The sequence below is a fragment of the Fusarium musae genome, chromosome 5 (assembly GCF_019915245.1).
Source record: "Fusarium musae strain F31 chromosome 5, whole genome shotgun sequence".
Lineage (NCBI taxonomy): Eukaryota > Fungi > Ascomycota > Sordariomycetes > Hypocreales > Nectriaceae > Fusarium > Fusarium musae.
This window is the reverse complement of record NC_058391.1, coordinates 76,989-103,790: the sequence shown is the minus strand read 5'-3', so window position 1 is coordinate 103,790 and position 26,802 is coordinate 76,989. Positions and strand designations below refer to the sequence as shown.

The following is a 26,802-nucleotide window of genomic DNA, read 5'->3' as shown; positions in this document are numbered from 1 at the left end:
AATAATTATTGTACTATCACTGCCTATCTCTGCTGTAGACCTTGCAATAAAACTCCCTAATCTTGACAAACCAAACATTCTCCGTCTCATACTCGGGCTTGCCAGACTCTGTGTCTGGAGCAAAGTCAAAGTGTCGGACTATTTGCGGCACAGCTTTGGATAGCTCCATCAGGCTGATGTTCTTGCCCAAACAGGTACGAGATCCCTGCCCAAACTTCAAAGTAGATAGTTAGATCACAGTAGCGCGAGTTATTTTGAAGGAAACACTTACTGTCATGAAATATGCTTCGCGTTCTTTGACTAGTTCTGGGTAATCAAGCCACCTTTCGGGTCGGAATAGGTGGGCATCATGGCCAAACACCTTTGCGTTGGCATGGGCTACCCAAGCATTGATGCCAACGACAGTCTATCGAAGTCAGTTCAAACAGCCGAATCTTTTTACATGAAGAAGTACATACCCCTGGGGGAAAGTATTGTCCTGCCAAAGTTGCACCATCTGGCGGAACAACTCGGCCGAGGCTGAGTCCAGTTGCAGGATGCATTCGTAGACCTTCTTTGATCACAGCTTGCAGATAAGGGAGCTTACTGGCTTCAGCGAATGTGATCGGGTCAGATGCAGTGCCTCGAGTCTCGTGGTCCTGTATCTCGGCTCGGAGTTGCTGAAGAACTCTCGGGTACTTTATCAAATTGAAGATGATTGAGGTCAAGCTGATTGATGTGGTGTCAGAGCCAGCACCAATGTTCATGTTGCACACAGAACTGATGTCGGCGTCGGTGATCTTGCCTGGATCCTGGGATTGGAGGCGAAGAAACTTGGTGACAAAGTCCTCTGCTGCATTACCATCGGCTTCTTCATCTGTCTTGACCTTCTCGCGCTTTTCTTCGAGTTGTGCGTTGGCAAACTTTCCAATATGACTCAGACCAGATACAGTCTTTGAACGCATCTGTCTGCGGAAGAGAGTCTTGTGCCACTCTGGGAACATCCCGACATTGGCGCAGTAAACCAGGTACTGGCTCAACGACGACATGATCCCTTGTATATCCTCGCCGGAGTCTAAGAAGCCGAATCGTTTGCCGAGCTACCATACTTAGCCGACTGTATCTTGGCTATCAACTGCTTTGCATCTCACCGTCATCATGCCTATAACATCAAAGGCATAGCACTGCATCCAGTGTGATATCTCCACGGAGACACCAGACCGAGAAAACTCTTCCAATCGTTCCCGAAGAACAGCGGAGCATCTATCGATGAAGGGCTCAAGTTGTACCAAGTTAGTCATCGAGTAAGCTGCCGCGACCTTGCGTCTGGCTTGGGCATGGATATGTGGATTCGGTTCGACGAAGATGTTGGGGAGTGGACTGATGGGATTGCCGCTGGCATAATACCAGGGAGACTACTCAAGGCTGTCAGCTGCTTCTATAGTACCTGTTCATTTGGCACAAACCTTTGTGAAGCCTCGGCCACTGCCATAGATGATCTTGGCCGCCGTAGGATCGTCGATGCTGTACTCGTTGGGTGCTATGCGGACAACGGGCCCTGATCTAGCTGTCAGATTGAGTAGACATATGCAAGGGACTTAATAACCGTATTTCCTATGGAGCTTGATGCTGGTCTCGGGGTATGTCCCAAAGTAAGCTTGTTTGAGGAGCCATAGTCTCGTGAATCGTGCAAGAAACGGCCCAGGAACGCGTCTCAAGGGGGAACGAACGAACTTGACAAGGGTCACAATGAACCAGCCCAGAGTCAAACAAAAGGCTAGCAATGCGTAAAGCGACATTGACTTCATGGTTGAGAGCATCAAATTGATGGCTATGGTTAATTGTATCAAGCTATTTTCATTCAAGAACAAGATGATATGACTATCGGCATTCCTCACTCTCATGTTCCCCACCATATTCCATCTCAGCGGCAATGGGACGTACCACGAATGGTCGGCAGGTCAGCGTAACATTAGCCGATCGCTTTCTACCATCCGGGGGTCTCAAGCGATCAGTACCGGATCAGATTCCTGGCGGTAGTCTCACGTCTATTCCCCGCATTGTCTACCCATGTCTAGCGAGATGATGTGGCTGGCTGTTGAAGTTCGGAGCCATACCTCCGACGACCAAGAAATCGAGATCACGAGCCTCAGCCCCCGTTTCGTTTTCGGAGTGTACATGCCCGGAAATCACTTTGCTTATCGCTATTCAAGCCACCGAATACTCGTTTCGGTAGCGAATGCAACTAGGTCATTGGCAATAACGTCCTCCAAGACCATAAGCGTGTGATCTTCAATAGATCCGATGGGATAGATAATGACCAAAGTCAAACAGCTGTATATTACCATTTCTCATGGACCTGGTGACCGTGAAATTGTTCTCTATGTATGCCCATCACCATTGCATCAGACATGTGATTGAAGAAACTTTCCAATGAAGCGTGATACTATCCACTACTATAGCCACATGTACACAGCGCATGCCTATCAAACAGTCCAGTCATCAATGACCCTGGCAGGCGGAGCACTACTCGCTGGCTCCCTCCACTTAGGCGCCTGCAAATCCTCATCCGCCACCTGCCTCCCTGTAACAGGATGCACATAATGAAACGGCACAACCCTAGTATCAGGCCACAGATCCCCCCCATCCCAAAGCTCATCCGGCCCCTGCGGATTCGCCGGATACGTCTCCTTAAACAAGGGCACAAACTTATCAGCATCCTGCCAGCCCTTCTCAACACTCCCATGCCAGAAAGGGTGGTACCGCAGACGGAAGATCTTCCACACACCGTCCTCTTTGATGTACTCGTTCTCGTAGACGCCGCCCTCCCACCATTGACGCTGGCCGCCCGGGTACTCGGGGTTGAGGGTCTTGTGGGTGCCGGCGCTCATGAGGGTTCTGCCGCGGTATTTGGCGGTGTTCGTGCCTGGTTGGAAGTCGACTACGTCTTGGCCGATGAAGTGGTCTAGAAGCCAGCCATGGATGGGGCCGTTGCGACCGCCAACGAAGTAGTTGGACCAGCGGTCGATGAAGAGGCGACGGATTGAGTCTTTGCCTCTGAAGCGGCCATTAAGGAACTGCACATATGCATCTGGTGAGTCTGAGAACAGATCCACCACCTTATCGTGTTAGTAATATTACGGGGATCAAATCGATTGGAAGTGGTGCGTACCTCCTTGTAAAGACATTTGTCCAGGTAATATCCGTAGATATGCTGCAGTTTTCGTACATCTGCCTCAGCTGCGACACGTAAGGTTAGTCATAGCAAATGGCTTAAAAGAGTAGTGACTACCTGTGAGCTTTTCGATCTTGGCTTCCATAGCCTGAAGCTGTTTCATGACACTTTCGGTATCCATGCTGCCAGTGATTCCGCTACTCTAGCGACGTGTCAAGTTGGTATGCTGAAGATCAGGGAACTGAATGTACAGTAAACAATAGCACTCTACTGAGAGGTACCCTGTAAAGCCCATTGGATCTCCAGGAGGTCTTATACCTGTAGACTAGCTACATCGGGAGTGGCTGCCAGCCTCTACTGAGGGGGGCCTCGACGCTTCGGCTCTTCAGTTCTGTCGGATGCATACCGCCGATGACACCAATTTGACCACTAACGTTTGTGAAGCTGGGGAATGCACCTCTAAAGCCGAGCCAAATTGTTATCGCGCCGAGTGCTAGATCGCGGGGTAGAGATCTGGGGAAGCGAAGCGACGCGTCTAACAGGGCCTAGAACGTGCAGCGTTGGTGATAAAAGGATATATCGCTGATCCTTCCTCTCCACTTCTGATGCAAGGACAAGCTCGCAGATGTAAAGTCCTCTCTTTGATTGCACATCTTCATCTGCTCTCTAAGAAATCAACATCGACATGGAGGCACAACAGGTCTCTACAAGAGGTCAGCTAAATTCGCTATGGAGCGAGAAGCGCCTGATTGCCATTTGTTTCTTTATTGCTTTGGCTCAATTCCAGTATGGATTTGATTCCGCTGCCGTTTCTGGCTTCCAGTCCATGCCGGGTTTTCTCATTGTCTTTGGTTATGCTGATGTGAGTATTCTCCCGCCAATCCATCTACATGGATTTCTCTGACCGTTTCTCTGAACAGCCCACGAACCCAATCGGCTACAACATCACCACCAAAGTCCAGACCCTCCTCCAGAGTCTCATTAGTCTCGGCGCCCTCGCTGCATGCATCCTCATCTTCAATTTCGGCCGGTTCATCAGCCCTCGAGTCGGCCTCTGGATTGCATCGCTTTTCGGCGTTGTCTCAATCGCTGCACAAATGGGAAGCACGCATCTTGCTGCGTTGTACTTCGGCCGTGTCATGCTTGGGTTCTCCAATGGCTTCTACAGTACATTTTCGGCTGTCTATATCGGAGAGTCAACACCAGCATATCTTCGAGGTGCGGCTATTGGCTTGGTGGTCATGCAGATTAATATCGGTGCTCTTGTCGGTATTGCTGTCGACAACGGAACTCAGACCATGCTCAGTCGTCTGTCATACCAGATCCCTCTTGCGGTCATGTTTGTCGTTCCAGTCATGATGTCTGTAGGCCTTATCTTCTTACCAGAGACTCCTCGATATTACATCTCCAAGGGTCAGGACGATAAGGCTGAGGCTGCGATTCGAAAGCTACGGGGTATAACCGACGATGAGAGAATTCGCGAGGACATTATGGTTATGAGGAATGCGTGGTTGGAGGAAACTGAGATGCGGTCTACTACTCGGCTGCTCGACGCTTTCCGTGGCACCGACTTGCGACGCACTCTCCTTAGCATTGCGACAGCTGTTGGCCAGGCTAGCACTGGCATCTACTTCATCTCAGCCTTCTCGGTCTACTTCTTTGTTCAAGCTCGAATTGGTTCGCCTTTCAAGTGGGTCATGGTGTCTCTCGCCATCGCCCTCACGGGAAATATGCTCTCTTTCCCCGCCATTCGCTTCTTCAACCGTCGGCATCTTCTCCTTGGCACATCTCTCCTCAACGGAGGCTTGATGTTGGGTATGGCAATTGCCTACACTGTTTCTCCCGTGGGCTCTCCAACTGTTGGAAAGGTTCTTGTCGGGTTGAGCATTGTCTTTACCTGGGTATATGGTATTGGCCAAGGTCCTGTACTATGGGCCCTGCAGACTGAGATACCCTCCCAGCGACTGCGAGCACAAACTGTTGGTTTCTCACAAGGCACAAGCTTCTTGGCTTCATGGCTATGCTCGTATTGTACGCCATACTTCATCAACCCAGAGTCACTCAACTGGGGACCAAAGTATTGTTACATCTGGGCAGGCAGCAATTTTATCCTGGCAGTCTTTACATATTTCTTCATTCCGGAAACTAAGGGCCGAAGCTTGGAGCAACTGGATGAGCTGTTTGAGAAGAGGATCTCTGCCTGGAAGTTCAAGCGTTATGTCACCGATCTGCAGCAGGCTGATACAGATAATTACGTTGGTCGAATGGACGCAAACGAGAAGGCGGGTATGGTTCAGGTGGAACATAAGGAGAACTAGTGGACGGGTAATTCTGGACAAGTTAAAGTAGCTCTCTTAATGTCTCTTAGTAATGTCATTTACTTTGTAAAGTTTGAAGCCAGCTTGCACTATCTTTTACAGCCATACTGAGTTCTCACCATTAACCTGACCTAGGCATTTAAACTTCAAGACTGCCACTAGCAATTATTCTTAAGCTTATTTCCGTCTTATCTCAGTGTTATTCCCTCGAAATCTAGCGAAACAACACTAATACAGTCTTAAATGTTTTGTGTAATTCCAGGTTGGATGCTCTCCAGTATAGCCATGAGTTCCTTATGCACACGTGCCTGTGTCTCTGCACCCGCCTTACTTCTAACAAAGTTGCTCGGTTCTCTGACCCTGCACTCACTCATATACTTTCCGTGGCTTTCATCTCCAGCAGCAGCACTATGTACAAGCGTTCGCGACCCTTCCTCCGTCTTGCGTGCAACGAGTGTCTTGGCGATGGAAAGAAGATAGCGAGGGAGTCCCTGATGTCTAGTTAGCGTCTATTGATTCCAGAAGGCAGCTTTCAATCATGCCTTTACATCCTTGTCCAGCTCTGACTCGCATAACCCGGGGTGCACGTTGTTCAAGATAATTGGCTGCGCGCTATGGGGACCGCCCTTCATTGCTGCAGCGATTGAACGGACAAGCATCACCACGAGTAACTTCGACACATTGTATCGATCATTGAGCCATTCTGGTCTGTTCTCGTTCAAAGCATCAAAGATTGAAGGCTCAAATCTTTCTCGAAATTTCGCCTATGCGTTGTCAGAAGTGCCTCCTTGCAGCAGGCGGTCGAGCGAAAAGGAGAACCCACGTTGTAATGAACTGCAGAGCTAGTAATGACAAGCCTTGGTACTCGCCTGGTCTTTTCATATGACCTTCGAAGGATTGGAAACAGATTCAATGCCAGGAGAAATGTTCCGATGACATTGACTTTAATGGTAATCTCAGTCCCCTCACTCTCTTCATAGGTATTCCTCAAAATGCCGGCGTTTTCCACCACGACATCGAGCCTTTCGAGTGTATTGCATCTTGAAGCAAAGGACTTGATTGAGTCATACTTATCCATTTCCAGTTGCCATACCTGCACAACGTTCTTTCGCTTCGTGGAAGCCTCAATCGAGGCTTTAGCTGCTTCGCCTCTTTCTAACGACCTGACCGCGAGAATGACAATGTCTGCATCAAGTCGCACAAAATGCCTGGCGGCTTCCAGGCCCAAACCAGTGTTTGACCCTGTAACGATAATGGTCTGGCCTTGGAATGACGTGGTTGGGATAGGAATGTGTTCTAGCTGTCCGCGGAAGGCATCCATGACTGATGTAACGGCGATTGTTAATAGGAACGAATAGAGGGGAAAAATGTTTAAAGGGCTTTGTTTACCGCTCTCCTACGTTTAGCGGTATAATCTCAAGCAATGAATTACTCGTCTTTATATATTTAAAGAATTGTAACCGGAATGCTAAGTAACCCGAACCACCGAATTAACATCCTATGGGGCTCGGGGACGAGCTTAGACAGCGATAGTCGCTGCAGCTCGTTTCAATTTCTGATCACTAATACTGTCAAAAGACCGGGCTCAACACATAAGGAGTCCAGACTTCAGCCTTGCGAATGGAGTGACATTGACAATACGTTCGCGACGAGAGAGGAGACGGAGTTTGCATGCGTGTTATTATGCAATTATACTCTGTAGTTAGTCCTAGAACAGAGTTTCAAGGCTAGCTCTTTGTGGTAAGTTCTTAAGTTTTTATCTCCCGACACGGCATGACATTTGGCCCGTCGGCAGAATTCATGCATTCTCCCGTCGTGACAGTTTTGTATCAATGGACGAGGTCATCGGTATTGAAGGGAATATGGGCCCGGAGATAGGCCATATATCTATCTAGCTGACAACTGTAGCAATCCGTTAGGCTTTCACACGTCCCTCATCTTCTTTCTATTGCCCTTGTTTGGCCAATCGAGGCGTGAAAAGGTACGCATTGCCATCGATGAGCAAGCTCGCTTCAAGAGTCCCAGATCAGCGTTCCGACGGATGCCACATGAACATCCACCGGATCATATAAAAAATGATTTTTGAGCCTAGGCTGTAAACAGTATAGGGTGGAGTGGGGCGTACAAGGAGTTTGGTGGTTGGGGTCTGGGCTCTTTGGCTTCGTTTGTAGGCTGATTGATCTGTGACCGCTAAATCGTAACGGTATAGCAGCTGGAAGCAGCCTCTTTTGACCTTGATTTTCAGTGACTTGTGCGGGGCAGACTCATTAGACCCGACTTACGTACATGTCGCCGCCTCTTTGGCATTTCTAATCATTTATCCGTAACAATTGCCGACCCAACATATCAATCATTCCCAAGACTTATGACCATGCAAGACAACAACAACCCAACTCCAAACATCTCAGCGGTCAGGACCCAGCAGCGGAAAACGAGACCGCGAGTCAAGAGTGCTTGTGAGAGATGCCGCCGTCAGAAACTGGGGGTAAACACTTTGGATCCATCTGAAATGCCTATGCTGATGATACGATCATGTGTAGTGTGACAGGGCTCGCCCATGCGCTATGTGCATCCGGTCCGGATCCGAGTGCGTATCGCAGTCAGTCCCTGCGAGGCTGAGGTCAGTACGCGGTCTTCTCTCCTCCCTCTACCCTACCAAGCATATGCTGCACACCTTCGTTTACTGCTGTAATTCCGGCTTTGGCTCTGACTGACTAAACTATCATTGAAGGAACAGAAACGCAAGACGCTCCCAACGAGATGGGTCCTCAGAGTCATCAAGCCAGTTCTCGCATGGACAAGTTAGGGTTGCTCCTGAAGATCCTTCGGAATCGAGACACTCCTCGCCTGAAGCCCAAAGCTCAGCAACAAGGGACGGGTCCGCAACTGCAGGAAAGCAACTGGGGGATGCCAAAAATGGATATTCACCTTATACCCAGGGCTCCTCAATAGTGGATCTCACACTCAAGGTAAGCAGTTGTTTATGCCCTTGTTGTAGAGAGACACACACTGACACAGCATGTGTGCTCCTCGCTACAGATATTCAATCAGCATCAGCCCGGCCTCAGTTGTGACAATGACACATTTGCTCTACCAGGTGGCTCTGGATCAGCAGCAAGTAGTCCTTACCAGGCTCGAGCAGCACCTCTGCGTGATCTCGTAGGGCTGGAGCTGCCCCCAAGACACGTCGCTGATTTCTTGATCAATACCTATTTCAAGTCAGTCCATTGGTTCATGATGGTACTAGACGAGCCTTCATTTCGCCAAAACTATGAACGCATCATTTCCTCTGGAGTTGCGTGTCAGTCTGAGCTTCCGTTTGTCACGTTGCTGATGATGGTGCTGGCAATTGCATGTAAGGATTGAGCTGGCTTCTAGCCTGTAGTTCCATAAGCCGCGACACGAAGAGTACTGATGATGACTTGAAGCACGCTATGCGAGAATGAAAGATATTCGAGATTGTTGTCCTGATTTCGACATGGACTCCCTCCAGACCCTGTTGCTGGGCAAAGTGAAGCAGCACATATACGATCTCTTCGACGATGCGTGTCTCGAGGTGGTCCAGGTCACCATCCTTCTGGGATCCTTCTACCTTTACAACGCAAAGCCCAACCTTGCGTTTGCTATACTGGGGGCGGGTATTAAGTGCGCACAGGCAATGGGATTGCACTTGGAATCCTCATGGAAGACCGAATCTGAAAATGTGCGAGAAATGCAGAGACGTACGTGGTGGGAGTTATTTGTGTTTGACCGGTATTAACCCACATACAGCCCTGTGAGGAGATTCTGACTTGACGCTGCTGACACATGAAACCCAGATTCGCCTCTATTGTTTTTGGAAAGCCTTGTTCGATCAGAGCGTCTGACTGCAAGGTCGAAGTATCTGCGGTGCTAAATTGCTTCTCGCCCCAACATCCAGACTACCAGTCAACCGAGATCACCGAGGAGGGCAAGATGGTCCCCGTGACCCTTTATACTTACCAGCGGCTGAATTCAAGGCTGTATAAAATCATGTCGCCAGTATTGGAGAACGTGCACTTCCTTGGCCCTGCCCAAAACAGAGTGCAGCTTAGTGATAACATCAACAAGACTCATCAACAGCTCGTCGAATGGCACGCCTCTCTTCCGGAGGAGCTACTTCTAAGTCGGATATCCAGCAACACCAACATTTCTTCTGGAGCAGTGCAGTCTACTTTCAAGATGCAGGCTCTGGCACTACAACTGGCCTATGATAACATCATGGTTATTCTGCATCGTCCACTTCTCCTATCTGAGCCAGAAGACCCCTCAGTACCGCACGCGGAGAATGGACGTGTCGGAACATCAAGCAGTGAGCCAAGGACTACTCCAGCCCTGCAGAAGGCCAATGCTACAAGTAGAAATCAATGTTGGGAATCAGCTATGCGCACATCGAGCATCATCCAGCACCTGGACGTTTTACGGCAAATGAAAGCAACCCATGCCGCTTCATACACTGGGATGCATCTGTTCACAGCTGGTGTGATGCTGAGCGTTGTTGAAATGTCCCAGCCTGTGTCTAGAAAAGCCCAAGAGGCAAAGCGGGCCATCGGTAGCATTATCCGGCTCTTGAAGGCATTTGGACCTCACACGGTGCTCTCAGCCCAGGGCGGTACCATAATGGAGAGGCTGCTATTACTAATAATGACAAAGGAGATGACGGCTCTCATTTCGGACTCACAGCACTCTCAACTGAACGACATGATCCTTGGAAGCCGCCAGCCTTCGCCGTTTCCAGATTCCATCAGAGCGCATGTTCAAAGTCCACGCTCAAATGATGAAATTGTTGTTTCGACCCCAAGCAACGATCCTCAAGGCCTTGAATACTGTCAGCCTGATTCCGGGTCTTTGCTGGTGCCTGACAGCCAAACATCAGATCCGTTTGAGTTCACAGACTTCAACATGGGGATGCTCTCTGTGCAAGAAGGTAAGATATGGTCGTTTTCTTGCTTTGGACAGATATGACTGACACTGAACATAGCTTTTCGTAGTGCTCCTGTCTTTGGTTCCGGTTCAGAAGGTGATGCCACAATTAGAGCCCCTGTTGGTGAAGGTGATCCTGCAACTGGTGTTGAAAGGGACGAACAGTCTATTCAGGTTGCGACGAATGGAGCTGGTGACTTTGTTTCAATGTACGGTAATTCGCTTGGTGGCCTTCATGACAACGGCCAGATGTGGCTATGGGATATACCTTCAAAGCCGTTCTAGGTATAACTCAGTTATCTAAGGAGAGGAATACAGAGTCATGTAATTTTTCTCCTTTTATTTTTATCTGAACTCTCAAGAACCTATCTATCAATTATGTATAGAAACAATTATTGTGCTGTATAACCGCTATCGATAGCGATAAGAGTTCCATGAACGAAATTGCTTCGCCCGCTCAGCAGCCAGACAATAGTCTCGGCAACTTCCTCTGGCAGTCCAAAACGCTTCATCGGGACCCAGTTGGCGACCTTCTCACGGGCGTTTCTGCTCATCTCCCCCGGCGCGGAGGTTATGGGAGTGGCGATGTAGCCTGGCGCAACGGCATTGACCTTGGTTTCAGGATAGTCGAGGGCGAAGTTCTTGGTAATACCGCTCACGCCATGCTTGAAGGCGACATAAGCACTGGAGTATCTTATACCGATAAGACCTGCAATTGAAGAGATGTTGACAATGGCTCCACGCTGCGACTGTGCGGGGGCGCTACTATCACAGAGGCCAGCAGTCACTCGTTCACGTGGGCTAGGCAGAGAGAGTTGCAACTTACGTATCAATTGGCTGTTGACGAAGCATCTGACGAGCCTCTTCCTTCATCGAATCAAAGGTGCCCGTAAGATTGGCGCCGATGACCCTGTCCCAATCTTCCGAATCAGTGACAACACCGAGGGACTTGAAAGCTACTCCAGCACTGTTAACAGCATAATCAAGACGGCCAAAGACCTCGACAGTAGCCTTGACCATGGTCTTGACGGACAAAGGGTCGCTGACGTCGACGGCGATCGTTATGCAAGAGAATCTGTCATTTGTAGCCGCAGCCTCGACTTCCCCCTTGACACTCTGCATATTCCCTTGCACAAGATCCGCCAGGGCAATACCAGCGGCGCCCTCTCTGGCGAGCAAAAGAGCGGTGCAGCGGCCAATGCAGGAGCCACCGCCTGTGACGAGGGCGTAGCCGGGGTGTTAAGGGAGTAGACCATTTTAGGTAGATAAATGCGTTGGAAAAGCTGAAACGGTGATAGTGTTATAGGGATATTCTTGGTTTATAAATTCTGGTGAATGTGTACTGACACTGACCTCTGTAAGAGGCAAGATGGATGACGCATTAGGTTCGTCTGAGATGTTATTACTCCTTATTATAGATTAAAAATTTATCCAAGTTGATATGACAGGCATGCAATCAGTTGAACCCGTGAAGAAGGTCAATACATGCTGGGTAGCTACTGAGCAAAGCCGTACAACGACCGATCCGAATGAATCTTGATGACTATGAATCAGAGGGTTCAGCTGGTGGAATTGCTGGGAACGAGATTAGCTGGCTCACATCCGGTAGAAACCTTCCTCTAAGGTATCGACTATTGAAGTCTTTCCGATCCGGTTAGAATACACTAGGTTCTCTCTGCTAGAATAAGCTTATAGCTATAAATCTTAACTATAAATAACACTTTAAGTGTAACGGTTTAAGGTTTTGAATAGGGAAACTAGTCTATATTAAGTTTATATTACAGATTATATAAGGCATTATACTAAGTATATTAGTTAAGTTATATCTCTTAATAGTTAATAGTATATATTAAGCTTATTAAAGTAAAAAAGTTTTATTAATAGCTAGTAAGCTAAGTTCTATTTACTATTAAATAAATATATATATATACCTAAGTAGCTTATACTTAAGTAAGTTAGGCTTATAATAAGTTATAAGTTAGATTATAAGTCTAATATATAGCTTATAATAGTAATTCTCTAGTATATTATAAGTTAAGTATTAATTAGTAAAAATTAGTAGGGGCTATATAATATAAGCGCCCTTTTTATATTAGGTTATAATATAATCTCTTTCCTTTTATTAGTCTTATCCTTAAGACCTATATATCTATTTCTTCCTTTTTATATTACCCCTATAAGTAAAACTTAACTTTATAATCTCTATATTTTACTAATATTATATTAAAGTTTAAAGCTACTTAAAATCGTTATATATAAGTAATTTTAATTAAAAGTACTAGTTTTCTTATTATACTATATAGTTACTATATAGCTAAGAAGCTATAGTACTAGACCTTACTTAAATATAAGTATTATTCTTAGTATATTTATTATAGTTATAAGTATAATAGAAAGGGCATTACTCTAGTTAAAGGTTTATAATTCTTTTCTTTCTTTTATATAATTCTGCTAACTACTATAGCTAATTGTTTTACTATTAAAAAGTATTATTTTAAATAAAAGGAAGAAGTAGCTAAAATTAAGTTATTATACTTATAGTAATAAGTAAATAAGTATTTAAATTATTTAATATACCTATATTATTAGAAATAGCAGTTAAATAAGCGTAGTTCTGAGATATTCTATTAGAATATAGTGACTTTTAATAAGCTTAAAGCTATTAAGAATACTAAATCTTTTACTATTATAGAAGTATAATTAGTAAAGGCTTTTAATATTATTAATTAAAATAAGATTTTCCTTATTAATATTCTTAATAGAAGTTCTTTAGTAGTTATTAGGTATTAGCTAGGTGCTTTAGTAATTTTTATATATTTTTATTTTTTAAGTAGTCTTTCTATTTTACTAAGTACTTCTTTTTACTATTTTATACTTATATTTCTTTAATTACTTTTATTTTATAAAGTTCTAGTCTCTTAATTTTTTTTAGTTTATTACTAATCTTAATATAGATTATATTAGCTACTAATTTAAGTAATATAATATAGAAGATCTTATAAAATTTAACTCTTATTAGTAAATCTAGCTTATAGTTATTTTTAAAGATCCTTTTAATAATTTTATAAGGTTTAATATACTTAAAATCTAGCTTATAACTTAGTTATTTTATAGTAATATTTTTAATAGATAGGTATATTATATCTCCTTTCTTAAAGGTTAGTCCTTTTAACCTTTTAAAATTATAATACTATTATATCTATTTATTAATAAATTCTAGCTCTATTTAGAGTTTATTATATATATTCTTTAGATCCTTACTTTTAATTATTACTATAAGGTTAATGATTTTAGTCTCTTTTATATTATAATATACTTTTAGTATATAACTAAAGTTAGTATCTAATAATATAAGCTTTATACTTTTATTATAGGTAGTATTATAGGCTAGCTAGGTATATAGTAACTTCTTAACTTAGTTATCTTATTTATAGTTAATATAATACTATAAGTACTATTTTATTATTTAGTTTATTTATTCTATTTATCTATTTACCTAAAGTCTAAATACTATTATAAGTTTATAATTAACTCCTATATAGGCTATTAATACTTACTAAAACTTACTAGTAAATATAATACTTCTATTAATAAGGATTTCTTTAAGTAATCCTTATTTTTATACTATTTTATTATAAAAGATATAAGCTATCTTTTTAGTATTTATATTTTCTTTATAGAGTATATAAATTAAAAATTTTATAAGTCTTTTAATAATAACTATAATATTATTATAGAGGATTTTAGTTAAAGGTTCTTTTAATAATAGTAATTTAGTAATAAAGTCTATTATAATTAAGCTTTATAATGCTTCTATAACTAGTAATAGTTATAGTTTTCTATAAAATTTATATTATTATACTTTTATTTTAATATAAATATTATATTATTTAATAACCTTTTTTACTATTAGTTATTTAACCTAATATCTATATTATAAAAGTTTCTTTAAAGTCTTAGTAACTCTTTAGTATCTATATACTAAGTATCTATAGAATTCCTATATAAATTTTTCAGGTTTACTTAAGATTTCTTTAATAATTATTATTTATATCTATCCTAGTACTTATATTTATTAAGTAAATTTAAATTCTCTTTTCTTATTTCTTTTTAATACTTATTCCTTTACTTTTATAGTACTAGTATTATAGTCTAATTTATAACTAATTATATCTACTTTACTATTTTCTAATCCTTTTCTATAAATAATTATAAAGTTAAATTTATATAAGTATTCTATATAATATAGTTATTATTAATTAAGTTTATAAGTTATAGTAAAGTAGGAAATATTCTAGTAGTTAATATAGACTTTAATTTAGTACTTACTTCCTATAAGGTAATACTTAAACTCTTTAAAGTAGTTAATAATTACTAAGAATTCCTTATTATATATTAAGTAGTTAAGTTTTACTTTATATAGCTTATAAGAGTAAAATATAATAAGGTATAATTTCCTTATATTATCTTATTAACTAATTTATCTTCCTAAAGTAAAGTTTAATAAATCTATCTTTAGTTTAATTTCTTTATCTAGATTAAAGATAGCTAATATTAGTTTATTAATAATAGCTTTTTTAAGTTATTTAAAGGCAGCTTATACCTTATTATTTTATTTAAAGTACTTATCTTTTTTAGTAAGTTCTATTAAAGGATTTATAATTTTACTAAAATCCTTAATAAATTATTAGTAGTAGTTAATAAAGCCTAAAAAGGCTTATATTTCTTTAATATTATTTAGCACTTTCTATTTTAATATTATAAAGACTTTCTTTTTTTCTATTTTAATTTCTTTAAGTATAATAGTATATTTTAAAAAGTCTACCTTTATAATATAAAAGTAACTTTTCTTTAATTTAACTAATAACTTAATATCTTATAATATTTTTAAAACCTTATAAATATATTTTTTATATTTTTCTTTATTATTTAAGAAGATTAAGATATTATTTAAGTAATAAACTATAAAAATATCTAAGTACTATTAAAGTATACTATTAATTATTTACTAAAACATTATAGGTATATTAGTAAGACTGAAAGGTATTATTATATATTTAAATAGTCTAAATCTAGTTCTAAATACTATCTTCTATTTATCTCTTTTCTTAATATAAATAAGATTATATATACCTTTAAAGTCTAAAGTAATAAAGATCTTTTTATTTTATAATTAATCCTTAAGTTTTATAATAAGTAAAAGTAAGGTTTAATTTTTAATAGTATATATATTAACTAGTTAGTAGTTAATAACTAGTCTTTCCTTTCTATTTTTCTTTAATATAAAGAATATTAATAATACTAATAATAAGCTAGATTCCTTAATATAGCCTTTTTTAAATATCTTATTAATATATTCCTTTTAAACTTATAGCTCTTTTTAATTTAATAAGTAAAGCTTCTAAAATAGTAAGTTTTTATTTATAAGATTAATTTTATAGTCTTATTAACTATATTTAGGGACTCCTATCTTTAATTCTTTTATAAATAGTTTATTATATACTTAATATTCTATTAGTATATTTACTAATCTATCCTAGCTTATTATTATTATTTATTCTTTTTTTAGATTTTATTATTAAAAAATACCTAAAATCTATTTCTTACTTTATATACCTTTCTTATACTTATATTATATTCTTTTTAAAAGTAATAGCTTCTTTATTTTATACTTACCTTTACTTTTTTTAGTAGTTAAGGTTTAAGATCTCTTATTATTTCTTATAATTATTTTTCTATTACTATTAGGGTTACTAGAAAAAATAATCTAGCCTTTCTTTTAGTTAATAATTAGGTTTTTTTATTTAAATTATATTATACCTAAGAAAATACTTATATCCTATCCTAGAAATACTATATTAAAATCTATTTTTTATTTCTTTCCTCTAATAAGGACTTTAAGGTAATTAATCTCTTAATTTATAATACTATTATTATAGTTAAAAAGCTATCTTTCTATATTTACTAATAAGTAAAGTAATAATTTCTTTTTTTATAGTAATTTAAGCTTTATAACTATCTTTAAGTTAATAAAGTTTTATTATATTTTACTATTAATTTAAGCTTTTAGCTATCTCCTTTTAATCTAAATAGGTAATACTAGGTAATTTAATATACTTATTATTTATATTACTCTTAAAGTATTTATATCTTATTATAAACTATACTTTTTATATATTTATTATTCTATTATAAATAGTATTTATCTTTTTTTAAAGTATTATAGTAATTCTTTTTATAATTACTATTATAATATCCTTTACTATTAATATAGTTATTATTAAATTCCTTATTAAATAATTACTATTAATATTACTTCTCTAGTTTATTATTAATATTATTATTTAAAGTTACTTATCTAGATAGTATATTATAATTATTTAAGTATAGGCTATCTACTTCCTATTATCTTTATAGCTCCTTTATACCTTCTAAGCTAATACTATTAACTAATAGTTCTTTCTTAAAGTATATATATTTTCTTTAAGTTAATTCTTTAAATTCTTTATTTACTTTATTAATTAGTTATTATAATTATCTAATTCTATTAAGTAAATCCTTATTTTTTTAGATCTTTTAGTAATAAGCTATATTAAATTATAGTTTTAATACTTTAAGATTATTATACTATATAAAGGGTAAGTATCTTTCTATTTCTTTCTTAAGATATAGCTTATTATTAAAAGTTCTAGGTATTATAACTAGAAAACAGTTATTATTAAGCTTATCTTACTTATATATATTATACTAATAGTTTTTATAAGAAATCTATAAAATACTTTAGTATTATTTATATATAAGGAGTATTTATATATTATCTTAAAAGTTAAATTCTTCCTCTTTATATTATAAGTTTATAGTATTATTAGTATAATAGGCTTTAACTAGTATTATACTAATTATATTAATATCTTTATATTTTTTAGCTCCTTATATATAAAAATCCTTATAGCTTAAGTATATCTTTCTTATTCTATTTACTTTATAAAGCAGTTTATACTCTTAAGTCTATTTCTATTTTATCTTTTTATCTCTATAGTAAAGGTATTATATTACTTATTTAGCTATACCTCCTTTATATCTTATACTTCTATTATTTTTATAATATTATAAGTAAAGTTAGTCTTTAGCTTTATATTCTATTCTTTAGGCTTTTTTTATATCTTAAAGCGTAATCCTAACTAGAATATTATTAATAATTTATAAAGCTTATTTCTACTTACCTTAACTAAAAGTAACTAAACTTCCTTATTTTATTATTCCTAAAGTTTATATTTCTTTAAGTTTCTTTTTTTACTTTTATTAAGCTAATTTTTATTACTTTCTCCTTTCTTTATTCTTATATATTAAGTCTTTATATACCTCTCTTTAATAAGTATTTAACTTAGTTTTATATAGTATTAGGATTTATAAAGTATTTCTTTCTTTTATATTTTATTTTATAGGAAATTTATCTCTTAGTTCTTTAATAAAGCTTCTTTTATTTAAGTTCTATCCTCCCTTTAGTATATTATCTTTATATAAGGCAGTTATTACTATTATATTATATATACCTTATATTATCCCTAGTATCTAGGTTTATTATACTATTTAAGGCTTATATTACTAGGTTAGTCCTAAAGTCTATTTACCTTAATTAAGATCCTATAGTTTTTATAATTCTAGATACTATTATACTATATACCTAAACTAGTTATAGTTATAGCACTTATATTTAGATATATCTTATTATTATTAGCTATTAGTAGGCTATATTACTCTTAGTAATATAGGTCTTAAGTATATTTTATATAAGGTATTATTATAGTAATTACCTTATTATTATTTTTAATTATAAAAGTTACTTTAGTTATTATTATTATATTATTAATTAAAGTAATATAAATTAAAGTTATTCTTATACTTATAGTTTACTTTCTTTTATTTATATTTATATTATTATTTATTAATCTTAATTATTATAGTAATATAAGTTATTAAGTTATTAGGTCTATTTATAAGATATAATTTATCTTTAACTTCTTTTTTTAGGCTTTAGTAGTAAATTTCTATAAAGGTATTATTATCTTATTAAATTTTAGCTACTAATTATTAGAACTTAACTAAGTATATAGTATATAACTTCTATTACTTAAATATAAGTAACTTAGCTATAGCTTATTATTCCTTATTTACTACTTTAAAATTATCTTTAAGTACTTATTTAAAGTTTTCTTAATTTAAAAAGATATTCTAAGTCTCTTAATCTTATAAGTACTTATTATTATTAAGATAGTCCCTTAAAATAGGTTTAAACTATTCTTTAGCACTTCCTTAAATTAAGGGTACTATAAATAAGACTTTCTTAATAGTAATATCTAGTTTATTAGGAAATATATAGAAATATCTTTTTATTTAAGTAAAAAATATATTTATATCTAATATTTATCCTTTAAAAGGTTCTAGTTTAAGTAGTTTTATAGCTTTATTAAGGTCTTTTCTTTACTATTTTCTATTACTATTATTAGCTATAGTAGTATTTTACTAATTATTTATCTAAGCTTATAAGGTTTAAATTATATTATAAAGCTATTAAACTTTAGCTACTATTTTAGTATTACTAAGTAGTGCTCTAGTATAAGGTAATGCTAAGATAGTATTATTAAATATCTTAATAGTATAATATTACTTAATATAAATACAGTATAGTTTAAATAAGAGCTATTAATATATAATAGTTTAAGGTTTTAAATAGGGAAACTAGTCTATATTAAGTTTATATTACAGATTATATAAGGCATTATACTAAATATATTAGTTAAGTTATATCTCTTAATAGTTAATAGTATATATTAAGCTTATTAAAGTAAAGAAGTTTTATTAATAGCTAGTAAGCTAAGTTCTATTTATTATTAAATAAATATATATATATACCTAAGTAGCTTATACTTAAGTAAATTAAGCTTATAGTAAGTTATAAGTTAGATTATAAGTCTAATATATAGCTTATAATAGTAGTTCTCTAGTATATTATAAGTTAAGTATTAATTAGCGAAAATTAGTAAAGGCTATATAATATAAGCGCCCTTTCTGCATTAGGTCGTAATATTAAGCTTATAACTTAGATATTAATACTATAATAACTAACTAATAGCTATAGTAAAATACTAATATTATTAAAACTTAAAAAATAACTTATTTTCTTATTATTATAAGCTATAAAAAGGTATTTTTAATATATTTTTTAAAATAATTAAATATAAAATAATAATAAAGTAATATAATAATACTTAAATAAAAGCTTATTTATATAATATATTTAAATAAATTCTAGTAATAATATATTAATAAAATTTCCTTTAACTTTAATAATATTAAAGATTATTAATAGACTTTTAAAAAAAAGAATAGTTTTAAAGCTATTAAAAATAAAAAAAATAAAATTTTTAAAGCTATTAAATTTAAAAAATAAAAAAGGCTTTTAAATAACTTTATTTAATAATTAGCTATTTTTAATATATATACTTTTACTTATACTATTTAAAAACTTCTTTAAGAAATTAAAAAAGCTATTAAGTAAAAAAAAGAAGTATTAAAAGCCCTTTTTAATAATAAAGCTAGATATAAAAAGACTATAAAGTTAATTAAAAAAAGAAACTAAAAGTAAATTAAATCCTTAATTAAAATATAAAAGGTAATTTATTAAAAAGAACTTCTAGGTATAATATAAAGCTATTAAAATTATTAAAAAATACTAATATATAAAAAAAGCTTAACTTAACTAAAGAAAGTTTTATAATAATATATATATTAGTACTATTAAGGATAAAGGTTAGAAGAAGGTTTAAGGTAATTAAAAGGTAATAGTAGTATTAAGTTTATAAGTTAGTTATAAAGTTAGAAAATACACTTCGGTTTTAACACAATAGGTCGGAATACACACAGATGCAGGTCCGGTCCGCCCTAAATGTCGGCCATAACCGTTATATTGACTTTTCTTGAACCTGACATTTGCTCTTGTCTCCAAAACCAGATCTTGATGGATCTCACAATTGCGCGGCCTTGGCGATCTAGACCTCAGCCACATAAAACCGGTAATCTGCCCGTTTTCACGGACCATTTGCTCCTGGCCAGCCTAAAGCTTTCCTTCGGGGCCAGAAGACTCTTTGTAGGTAAAGAAGAAGACATAGTCAACCTTGGTAATGTTGTTGGCCTGCAAGGTCGCCCTTATATTGTCAGTGCCTGAGAGAAAGTCAAGGGCTACTGATTGAATGTGAGGGGCATCAAAGAGGCCTTGGGGAGGGCGTCTTGAAAGAGCGTAGATCTTGGACCAACGATCTGGATTCTTGGCTAGCACGCGGAGCATGTTCTGTCCGCTGCTACCATTCACACCGGTAACAAGTGCCGTCAAACCTTTCTGCTCGAAGGAAGGGAGTCCAACATAAAGCCCCTCTGAGTGCAATGCCACCTTGATGAAATGAGATGATGTGATTATCCAAGAGAGGCATTATTACAAATCAACATGAACTAAATCATTTGAAGCCGACTGCCACGTTTAATATACATGGGAGCACTGTAAATACCTAGCATGATAACGTTACTGTGTAGGTCCGATTGAGTAATGAGGTACACCAACTCGTGTGTACTGTACCCACTCTAGCCGCCTTTTTCCTTTCTCTATTCCTACTTGAGACAAGGGGCGCTGAGGTTGACGGGGCTGGCTGCACATATTCAGCCGTTCCGCCGGATCGGATAAGTATTTGTTCGCAGCAGCAGCGATTTCATCCGATAACGTTATTCCACAAATGTCGACAAGGCTTTAGACTAACAAAATTTTAATCAGCAGAGATCGACTTTATTTTGAAGCTCTATTATAAATTCCATTTGTATACAATTCAGATTTGAAAATCCGGTGGCTTTTAAAGAGGAAAGCAATAGGTTTCTAAAACTGGCACATCTGTTAGCCATAAAATTGCACTTTAATAGATCATAAGGAAACTAAATAATGTATGACAGCGACATTTGATCATCATAGATAGTATTAGTCATGTACTTCTACTTATTAAGATTACTAATTGTTACAGTCTTGATGTTCTGGAACTCGGCCAAACCATACTTGCTGCCCTCTCGACCAACACCGCTTTCCTTGATACCTCCAAAGGGTGACTCGGCTGCACTGATCAAGCCCGTATTAACTCCGATCATGCCACACTCCAGCGCCTGTGCAACACGCATAATCTGCCCAATATCCTTACTAAAGAAATATCCAGCAAGTCCAAACTCAGTATCATTAGCAAGGTCAATGACTTGCTCTTCTGTATCGAAGGGGAAGATAGCAGCCAAGGGGCCAAAGGTCTCATCCCTGGCCACCATCATCTCGTTCGTTGCTCCTACGAGCACTGTAGGCTCATAGAAGAAGCCCTTCGCATCGATGGGGTATTTTCCACCAGTAAGAAGTTTGGCACCTTTTCCAAGGGCATCGTGGACATGCTTATCGACTTTGGAGACTGCTGCAGCATTTACCAACGGTCCCTGAGTAGTCCCCTTAGCGGTACCCTTGCCTAGCTTTAACTTCTTGACCTTGTCGATGAGTCTCTTGGAAAACTCGTCGACTAAGCCTGACTGAATAAAGATCCGGTTCGCATACTAGATTGGGTTAAAACTGACATGTTGGGTGATCTTTGGCAGATTACTTACTACGCATGTCTGTCCTGTGGCTCGGAACTTAGAGATCATGGCACCCTTAACGGCGAGGTCAAGGTTGGCGCTGTCAAACACCACGAGTGGCGTGTTGCCGCCTAACTCCATACTGACCTTCTTTATCGTTCCTGCAGCAAGTTTGATGAGCATCTTGCTGACATTTGTGGAGCCGGTAAAGCTAAGCTTAGAAACCTTGGGGTTTGTAGCTAGTTTAGTGGCAGCACTGCGGTCCTTTGTTGGTATAACATGGATACATGGGCTCGGGAGCCCTGTGTCTAGAGCCAGCTTTGCTAGGGTAAGTGCAGTGAACGGTGTTTCGCTTGGTGGTTTGATGACAACGGAACAACCGGCGGCAAGCGCAGGAGCGGCTTTACGGGTAATCATGGCGGCAGGGAAGTTCCATGGCGTAATCAGACTGCAGACACCGACGGGCTCCTTGAAGGTCATAACCACAGAGTTGTGGAAAGATGAAGGAATTGTATCCCCATATGAGCGGGTAGCTTCTTCCGCAAACCATGCAACAAAAGAGGCGGCATAGAGGACCTCTCCTTTGGCTTCGGACAAGATCTTTCCATTCTCCGACGACAGAATGAGGGCCACTTGTGAGTCAGTCGCGTCAGTCGCTGTCTCTGTTCATTTTAGGTGAAGGGGTTGAACGCACGATCATCGACATTGGAAAGAATGAGGTCGTTCCATTTTCGGAGTAGAACTCCCCGCTCCTTTGCCGTGGTAGAGGCAGAGAACTCCTTGTATCCTTTGTGCGCGGCGTCGATAGCCTCGATAAAGTCAGGCAAGCCAAGATCGGCACAGCGGGCCAGCTCTTGGCCTGATGAGGGTTCTGTCACGGAAAATGTCTTGCCCTCAGCTCCTGGGCGCCATTTGCCTGCAACGAGGCCTTCAGTTACGAAGAGCGAGGGGTCATTGAGGTTGAGAGGCGGTGCTGGAGTCATGGTTGTTATGCAGTAGCTTTTGGGTCAACAGGGTCGTACAAGATTTAGTTGTATGGGAACTTGCTCAATAGATATCTTGTTATATATTGGTTGTACTCAAATGCTACCTTGACCCGTTCCGTGTCTGACACTGGGAAGATGATTATCTTTGTGACTTGCACCCGACAAGATCCGAACCCCTCGAATCTCTCAGGAAAGTTACTGATATGGATGTTGTCTAAGAAAAGACATGGTTACAGTGGTATGGCGAAGCCTGGCTGCCTAAGCCGTCCCGAGGACGATCTGACTGCTTCCGACGGATGAGGCCAACTCAACTTCCGGTGGAGCTACAGCACTCGGCGAGCTGTGCGAGCAACTCCAAGCCATCCATCCGGTTGGGGCCGAAATCTTACTCAATTGGGCTTGATCCAGCCTATAGCATTCTACAGGAGTCACATCTCGAGAAGAAAACCAACGGATCACAGGTAAGAATCGTCAATGAAAACGGCGCCAGATGGCGTGAGGATCGTATGAGGCCCGAATTCGGGTCTTCAAAGATTTGCATCCTCTTGGAGTTTGAATCTATCGTAAGTCCCTAAAAGTACTGGACCAATTCTCAGAATAGCACTGACATCAGTTTTTATATATAGTTTATAGGAGAAGGCTTTATACTAAGTTCTCTCTACTAAAATAAGCTTATAGCTATAAATCTTAACTATAAATAATACTTTAAGCCTATAACTTAGATATTAATACTATAATAATTAACTAATAGTTATAATAAAATACTAATATTATTAAAACCTAAAAAATAACTTATTTTTTTATTATTATAAGCTATAAAAAGCTTTAATATATCTCTTAAAATAACTAAATATAAGATAATAATAAAGTAATATAGTAGTATTTAAATAAAAGCTTATTTATATAATATATTTAAATAAATTTTAGTAATAATATATTAATAAAATTCCCTTTAACTTTAATAATATTAAAGATTATTAATAAATTCTTAAAAAAAAGAATAGCTTTAAAGCTATTAAAAATAAAAAAGATAAAATTTTTAAAGCTATTAAGTTTAAAAAATAAAAAAAGCTTTTAAATAACTTTATTTAGTAATTAGCTATTTTTAATATATATACTTTTATTTATATTATTTAAAGACTTTTTTAAAAAATTAAAAAAGCTATTAAGTAAAAGAAAGAGGTATTAAAAGCCTTTTTTAATAATAAAGCTAGATATAAAAAGACTATAAAGTTAATTAAAAAAAGAAATTAAAAGTAAATTAAGTCCTTAATTAAGATATAAAAGGCAATTTATTAAAAAAAACTTTTAGGTATAGTATAAAGCTATTAGAATTATTAAGAAATACTAATATATAAAAAAAGCTTAACTTAAAGAAAGTTCTATAATAATATATATATTAATACTATTAAGGCTAAGATAAAGGTTAGACTAGAGAAGGTTTAGGGTAATTAGAAGGTAGTAGCGGTATTAAGTTTATAAGTTAGTTATAAGGTTAGAAAATACATTTCGGTTTTAATATAATAGAAGGCTTCATATAATAACGACTGATTAGTATTATCCGCCAACATGGCTCCATCAGCAATCACCCCTGCCAACGGGACCAGTGGCACCAAGGTTGCTCAACGCGCCTATCAGATCAACGAGCAGCCTTTCGGCACCAGAAAGAAGATGCGCGTCATCATAATTGGCGCTGGTGTTTCGGGTCTCAACTTCTTCAAAATGAGCGAGACCAAGCTTTCCAATATTGAGGTCCAATGTTACGAGAAGAAAAACGATGTCGGCGGTACCTGGCTAGAGAACCGTTATGCTGGCTGCGCTTGCGATATCCCCAGCGTCAACTACCAGTACTCTTGGAAGCCTACCATATGGTCCAAGTACTACTCTGAGTCCCCCGAGATCTGGCAATATTTGAAGACCATTGAGCAAGAGAACAACTTCATCCAGAAATACGTTAAGCTCATGCACACCGTCATCTCCGCCGAGTGGAAAGATGAGGCGGGCCAGTGGACTATCACTGTCACAAACAATGTCACTGGAGACATCTTTGTTGACCATTGCAACGTCTTTCTGAACGGCGGTGGTGTTCTAAAGTATGTACACCTGCTTTTACTACTCTCGGTAACTTCCCTTGCTAATACGACTGCAGTAACTGGAAATGGCCGACTGTGCCTGGCCTTCATGACTTCGAGGCAGGTTGATGCACTCCGCCAACTGGGACCAGTCCTACGATTTCACTGGTAAAAGGATTGCTGTCATTGGCGCTGGAAGCAGCGGTGTATAGATCGTTGCATCTTTGTATGACAGGATAGATCATCTCTACACTTGGGTCAGAAGTCCTACGTGGATCACGGCCGGGTTTGCCCAGGACTTTGCTGCCGAAGATGGCCGTAACTTTCCCTGTAAGGCCGGATCCAAATCTACACAGCATACACTGTGCATAGATTACTGACACGTGGCTTAGATAGCGACGAACAAAAGGAATATCTCAGGAACAACCCTGAAGCGTACCTGGCATACCGCAAGATGATCGAGAAGGAACTTAACCAACGTTTCAGCCTCATCATCAAGGGTACGGATGAAGCTGAGAACGCCAGGTCATATTCCGAAGGTGAAATGAAGAGGAGGATGTCAAAGAATCCCGATCTTGCTGACAAAATCATCCCCAAGAACTTTGCTGTCGGGTGTCGTCGCCCAACTCCCGGAAACGGGTACCTCGAAGCTCTTGTCGGGGATAAAACAACTTGCTTCACTGAAACGATCAAAGCTGTTACACCAACAGGCTTCGTTGATCACACTGGTACTGAGCACGCTGTTGACGCCATCATCTGTGCCACTGGCTTCGACACCTCCTGGATCCCTCGCTTCCCTCTTGTAGTCAACAGTTCCGATCTACGCGAGACGTGGACCAAGGAGGGCTTATCGACGTATCTGAGTGTCGCTGTGCCTGACGTTCCCAACTACTTCACCTTCTGCGGACCATACGGTCCCCTCGGCCACGGAAGCTTCTTCCCCATCATCGGGAGGTACACGGACTACATCATCGCCACTATCTCCAAGATGCAGATTGAGGGGATCCAGTCGCTGAGGCCCAAGCGAAAGGTTGCACAGGATTTTCTGAATCATGCGTCCGAGTTTCTTAAGCGAACCGCCTGGACTGATCCATGCTCGAGCTGGTTCAAGAATGGACAGCCCGAGGGTACCCCGACCATTTACCCGGGCAGCCGTGTCTCGTTCCTACGGTTATTGAAAACGCCGAGATACGAGGACTATGACATCGTCTATGACCAGGATAACACTTTTGCGTTCCTTGGAAACGGATTCGCAATTGAGGAGGTTGATGGGAGTGATATGACGTACTACTTGGGCCAGTTGAAGGAAGTTGTTGATTCCTCCGACCTGAAGGCGCGCTTAAGAGGGACTTCAGAGGGTGCTACAATACTGTAGTGGTTCATGCATATTAGAACTCTTGCAGGTACTGCCAGGTAAATCTTGGGTGGTAGGCAAATATCATGTTTCTAACATCTATATCATTATTAAAATCAACAGCAGATCTCTACCTTCAATATATACTGTCTCTTGCAGAAGCCTGAGATCTGTCCAATAATGTCCTCTGGTATCTGCACCTGTTAGTGTTGACTTGTTGGTCTATTCCTCCCAACAAAGAATCTCCATATCCAAAGAGGATATACAGAATATGTAGTTCGAAAGATCTACAAGGCTTTAAACTCTCAGCATTTTGCTGTAGCCATTGGTC

General features: G+C 38.0%; 8 protein-coding genes across 8 annotated transcripts; 3 read left to right on the top strand and 5 right to left on the bottom strand.

The window, feature by feature from the left end:
• Positions 1 to 16: 16 nt before the first annotated feature.
• Positions 17 to 1,787, bottom strand: J7337_006380 (uncharacterized protein; the record flags this gene model as incomplete). Its single annotated transcript, XM_044824044.1, has 6 exons — positions 17 to 214; positions 272 to 406; positions 459 to 1,079; positions 1,131 to 1,394; positions 1,446 to 1,537; positions 1,586 to 1,787. The coding sequence occupies 6 exons, from the start codon at positions 1,785 to 1,787 to the stop codon at positions 17 to 19; spliced, it is 1,512 nt and encodes a 503-aa protein (XP_044679701.1).
• A 678-nt stretch (positions 1,788 to 2,465) lies between these two features.
• On the bottom strand, positions 2,466 to 3,335 carry J7337_006379 (uncharacterized protein; the record flags this gene model as incomplete). The annotated part of the gene is made up of 3 exons (XM_044824043.1): positions 2,466 to 3,098; positions 3,152 to 3,219; positions 3,272 to 3,335. 3 exons carry the CDS (start codon positions 3,333 to 3,335, stop codon positions 2,466 to 2,468), a joined length of 765 nt encoding a protein of 254 aa, XP_044679700.1.
• Positions 3,336 to 3,839: 504 nt separating this feature from the next.
• J7337_006378 (uncharacterized protein) lies at positions 3,840 to 5,472 on the top strand (the record flags this gene model as incomplete). The annotated part of the gene is made up of 2 exons (XM_044824042.1): positions 3,840 to 4,016; positions 4,075 to 5,472. The coding sequence occupies 2 exons, from the start codon at positions 3,840 to 3,842 to the stop codon at positions 5,470 to 5,472; spliced, it is 1,575 nt and encodes a 524-aa protein (XP_044679699.1).
• A 239-nt stretch (positions 5,473 to 5,711) lies between these two features.
• J7337_006377 (uncharacterized protein) lies at positions 5,712 to 6,793 on the bottom strand (the record flags this gene model as incomplete). Its single annotated transcript, XM_044824041.1, has 2 exons — positions 5,712 to 5,963; positions 6,296 to 6,793. 2 exons carry the CDS (start codon positions 6,791 to 6,793, stop codon positions 5,712 to 5,714), a joined length of 750 nt encoding a protein of 249 aa, XP_044679698.1.
• Positions 6,794 to 8,950: 2,157 nt separating this feature from the next.
• On the top strand, positions 8,951 to 10,698 carry J7337_006376 (uncharacterized protein; the record flags this gene model as incomplete). The annotated part of the gene is made up of 3 exons (XM_044824040.1): positions 8,951 to 9,194; positions 9,392 to 10,417; positions 10,472 to 10,698. 3 exons carry the CDS (start codon positions 8,951 to 8,953, stop codon positions 10,696 to 10,698), a joined length of 1,497 nt encoding a protein of 498 aa, XP_044679697.1.
• Positions 10,699 to 10,805: 107 nt separating this feature from the next.
• J7337_006375 (uncharacterized protein) lies at positions 10,806 to 11,535 on the bottom strand (the record flags this gene model as incomplete). Its single annotated transcript, XM_044824039.1, has 2 exons — positions 10,806 to 11,178; positions 11,240 to 11,535. 2 exons carry the CDS (start codon positions 11,533 to 11,535, stop codon positions 10,806 to 10,808), a joined length of 669 nt encoding a protein of 222 aa, XP_044679696.1.
• An 8,992-nt stretch (positions 11,536 to 20,527) lies between these two features.
• Positions 20,528 to 23,042, bottom strand: J7337_006374 (uncharacterized protein; the record flags this gene model as incomplete). Its single annotated transcript, XM_044824038.1, has 4 exons — positions 20,528 to 20,860; positions 21,475 to 22,038; positions 22,090 to 22,691; positions 22,754 to 23,042. The coding sequence occupies 4 exons, from the start codon at positions 23,040 to 23,042 to the stop codon at positions 20,528 to 20,530; spliced, it is 1,788 nt and encodes a 595-aa protein (XP_044679695.1).
• A 1,572-nt stretch (positions 23,043 to 24,614) lies between these two features.
• On the top strand, positions 24,615 to 26,492 carry J7337_006373 (uncharacterized protein; the record flags this gene model as incomplete). Its single annotated transcript, XM_044824037.1, has 4 exons — positions 24,615 to 25,138; positions 25,242 to 25,321; positions 25,358 to 25,447; positions 25,510 to 26,492. The coding sequence occupies 4 exons, from the start codon at positions 24,615 to 24,617 to the stop codon at positions 26,490 to 26,492; spliced, it is 1,677 nt and encodes a 558-aa protein (XP_044679694.1).
• Positions 26,493 to 26,802: the final 310 nt, after the last annotated feature.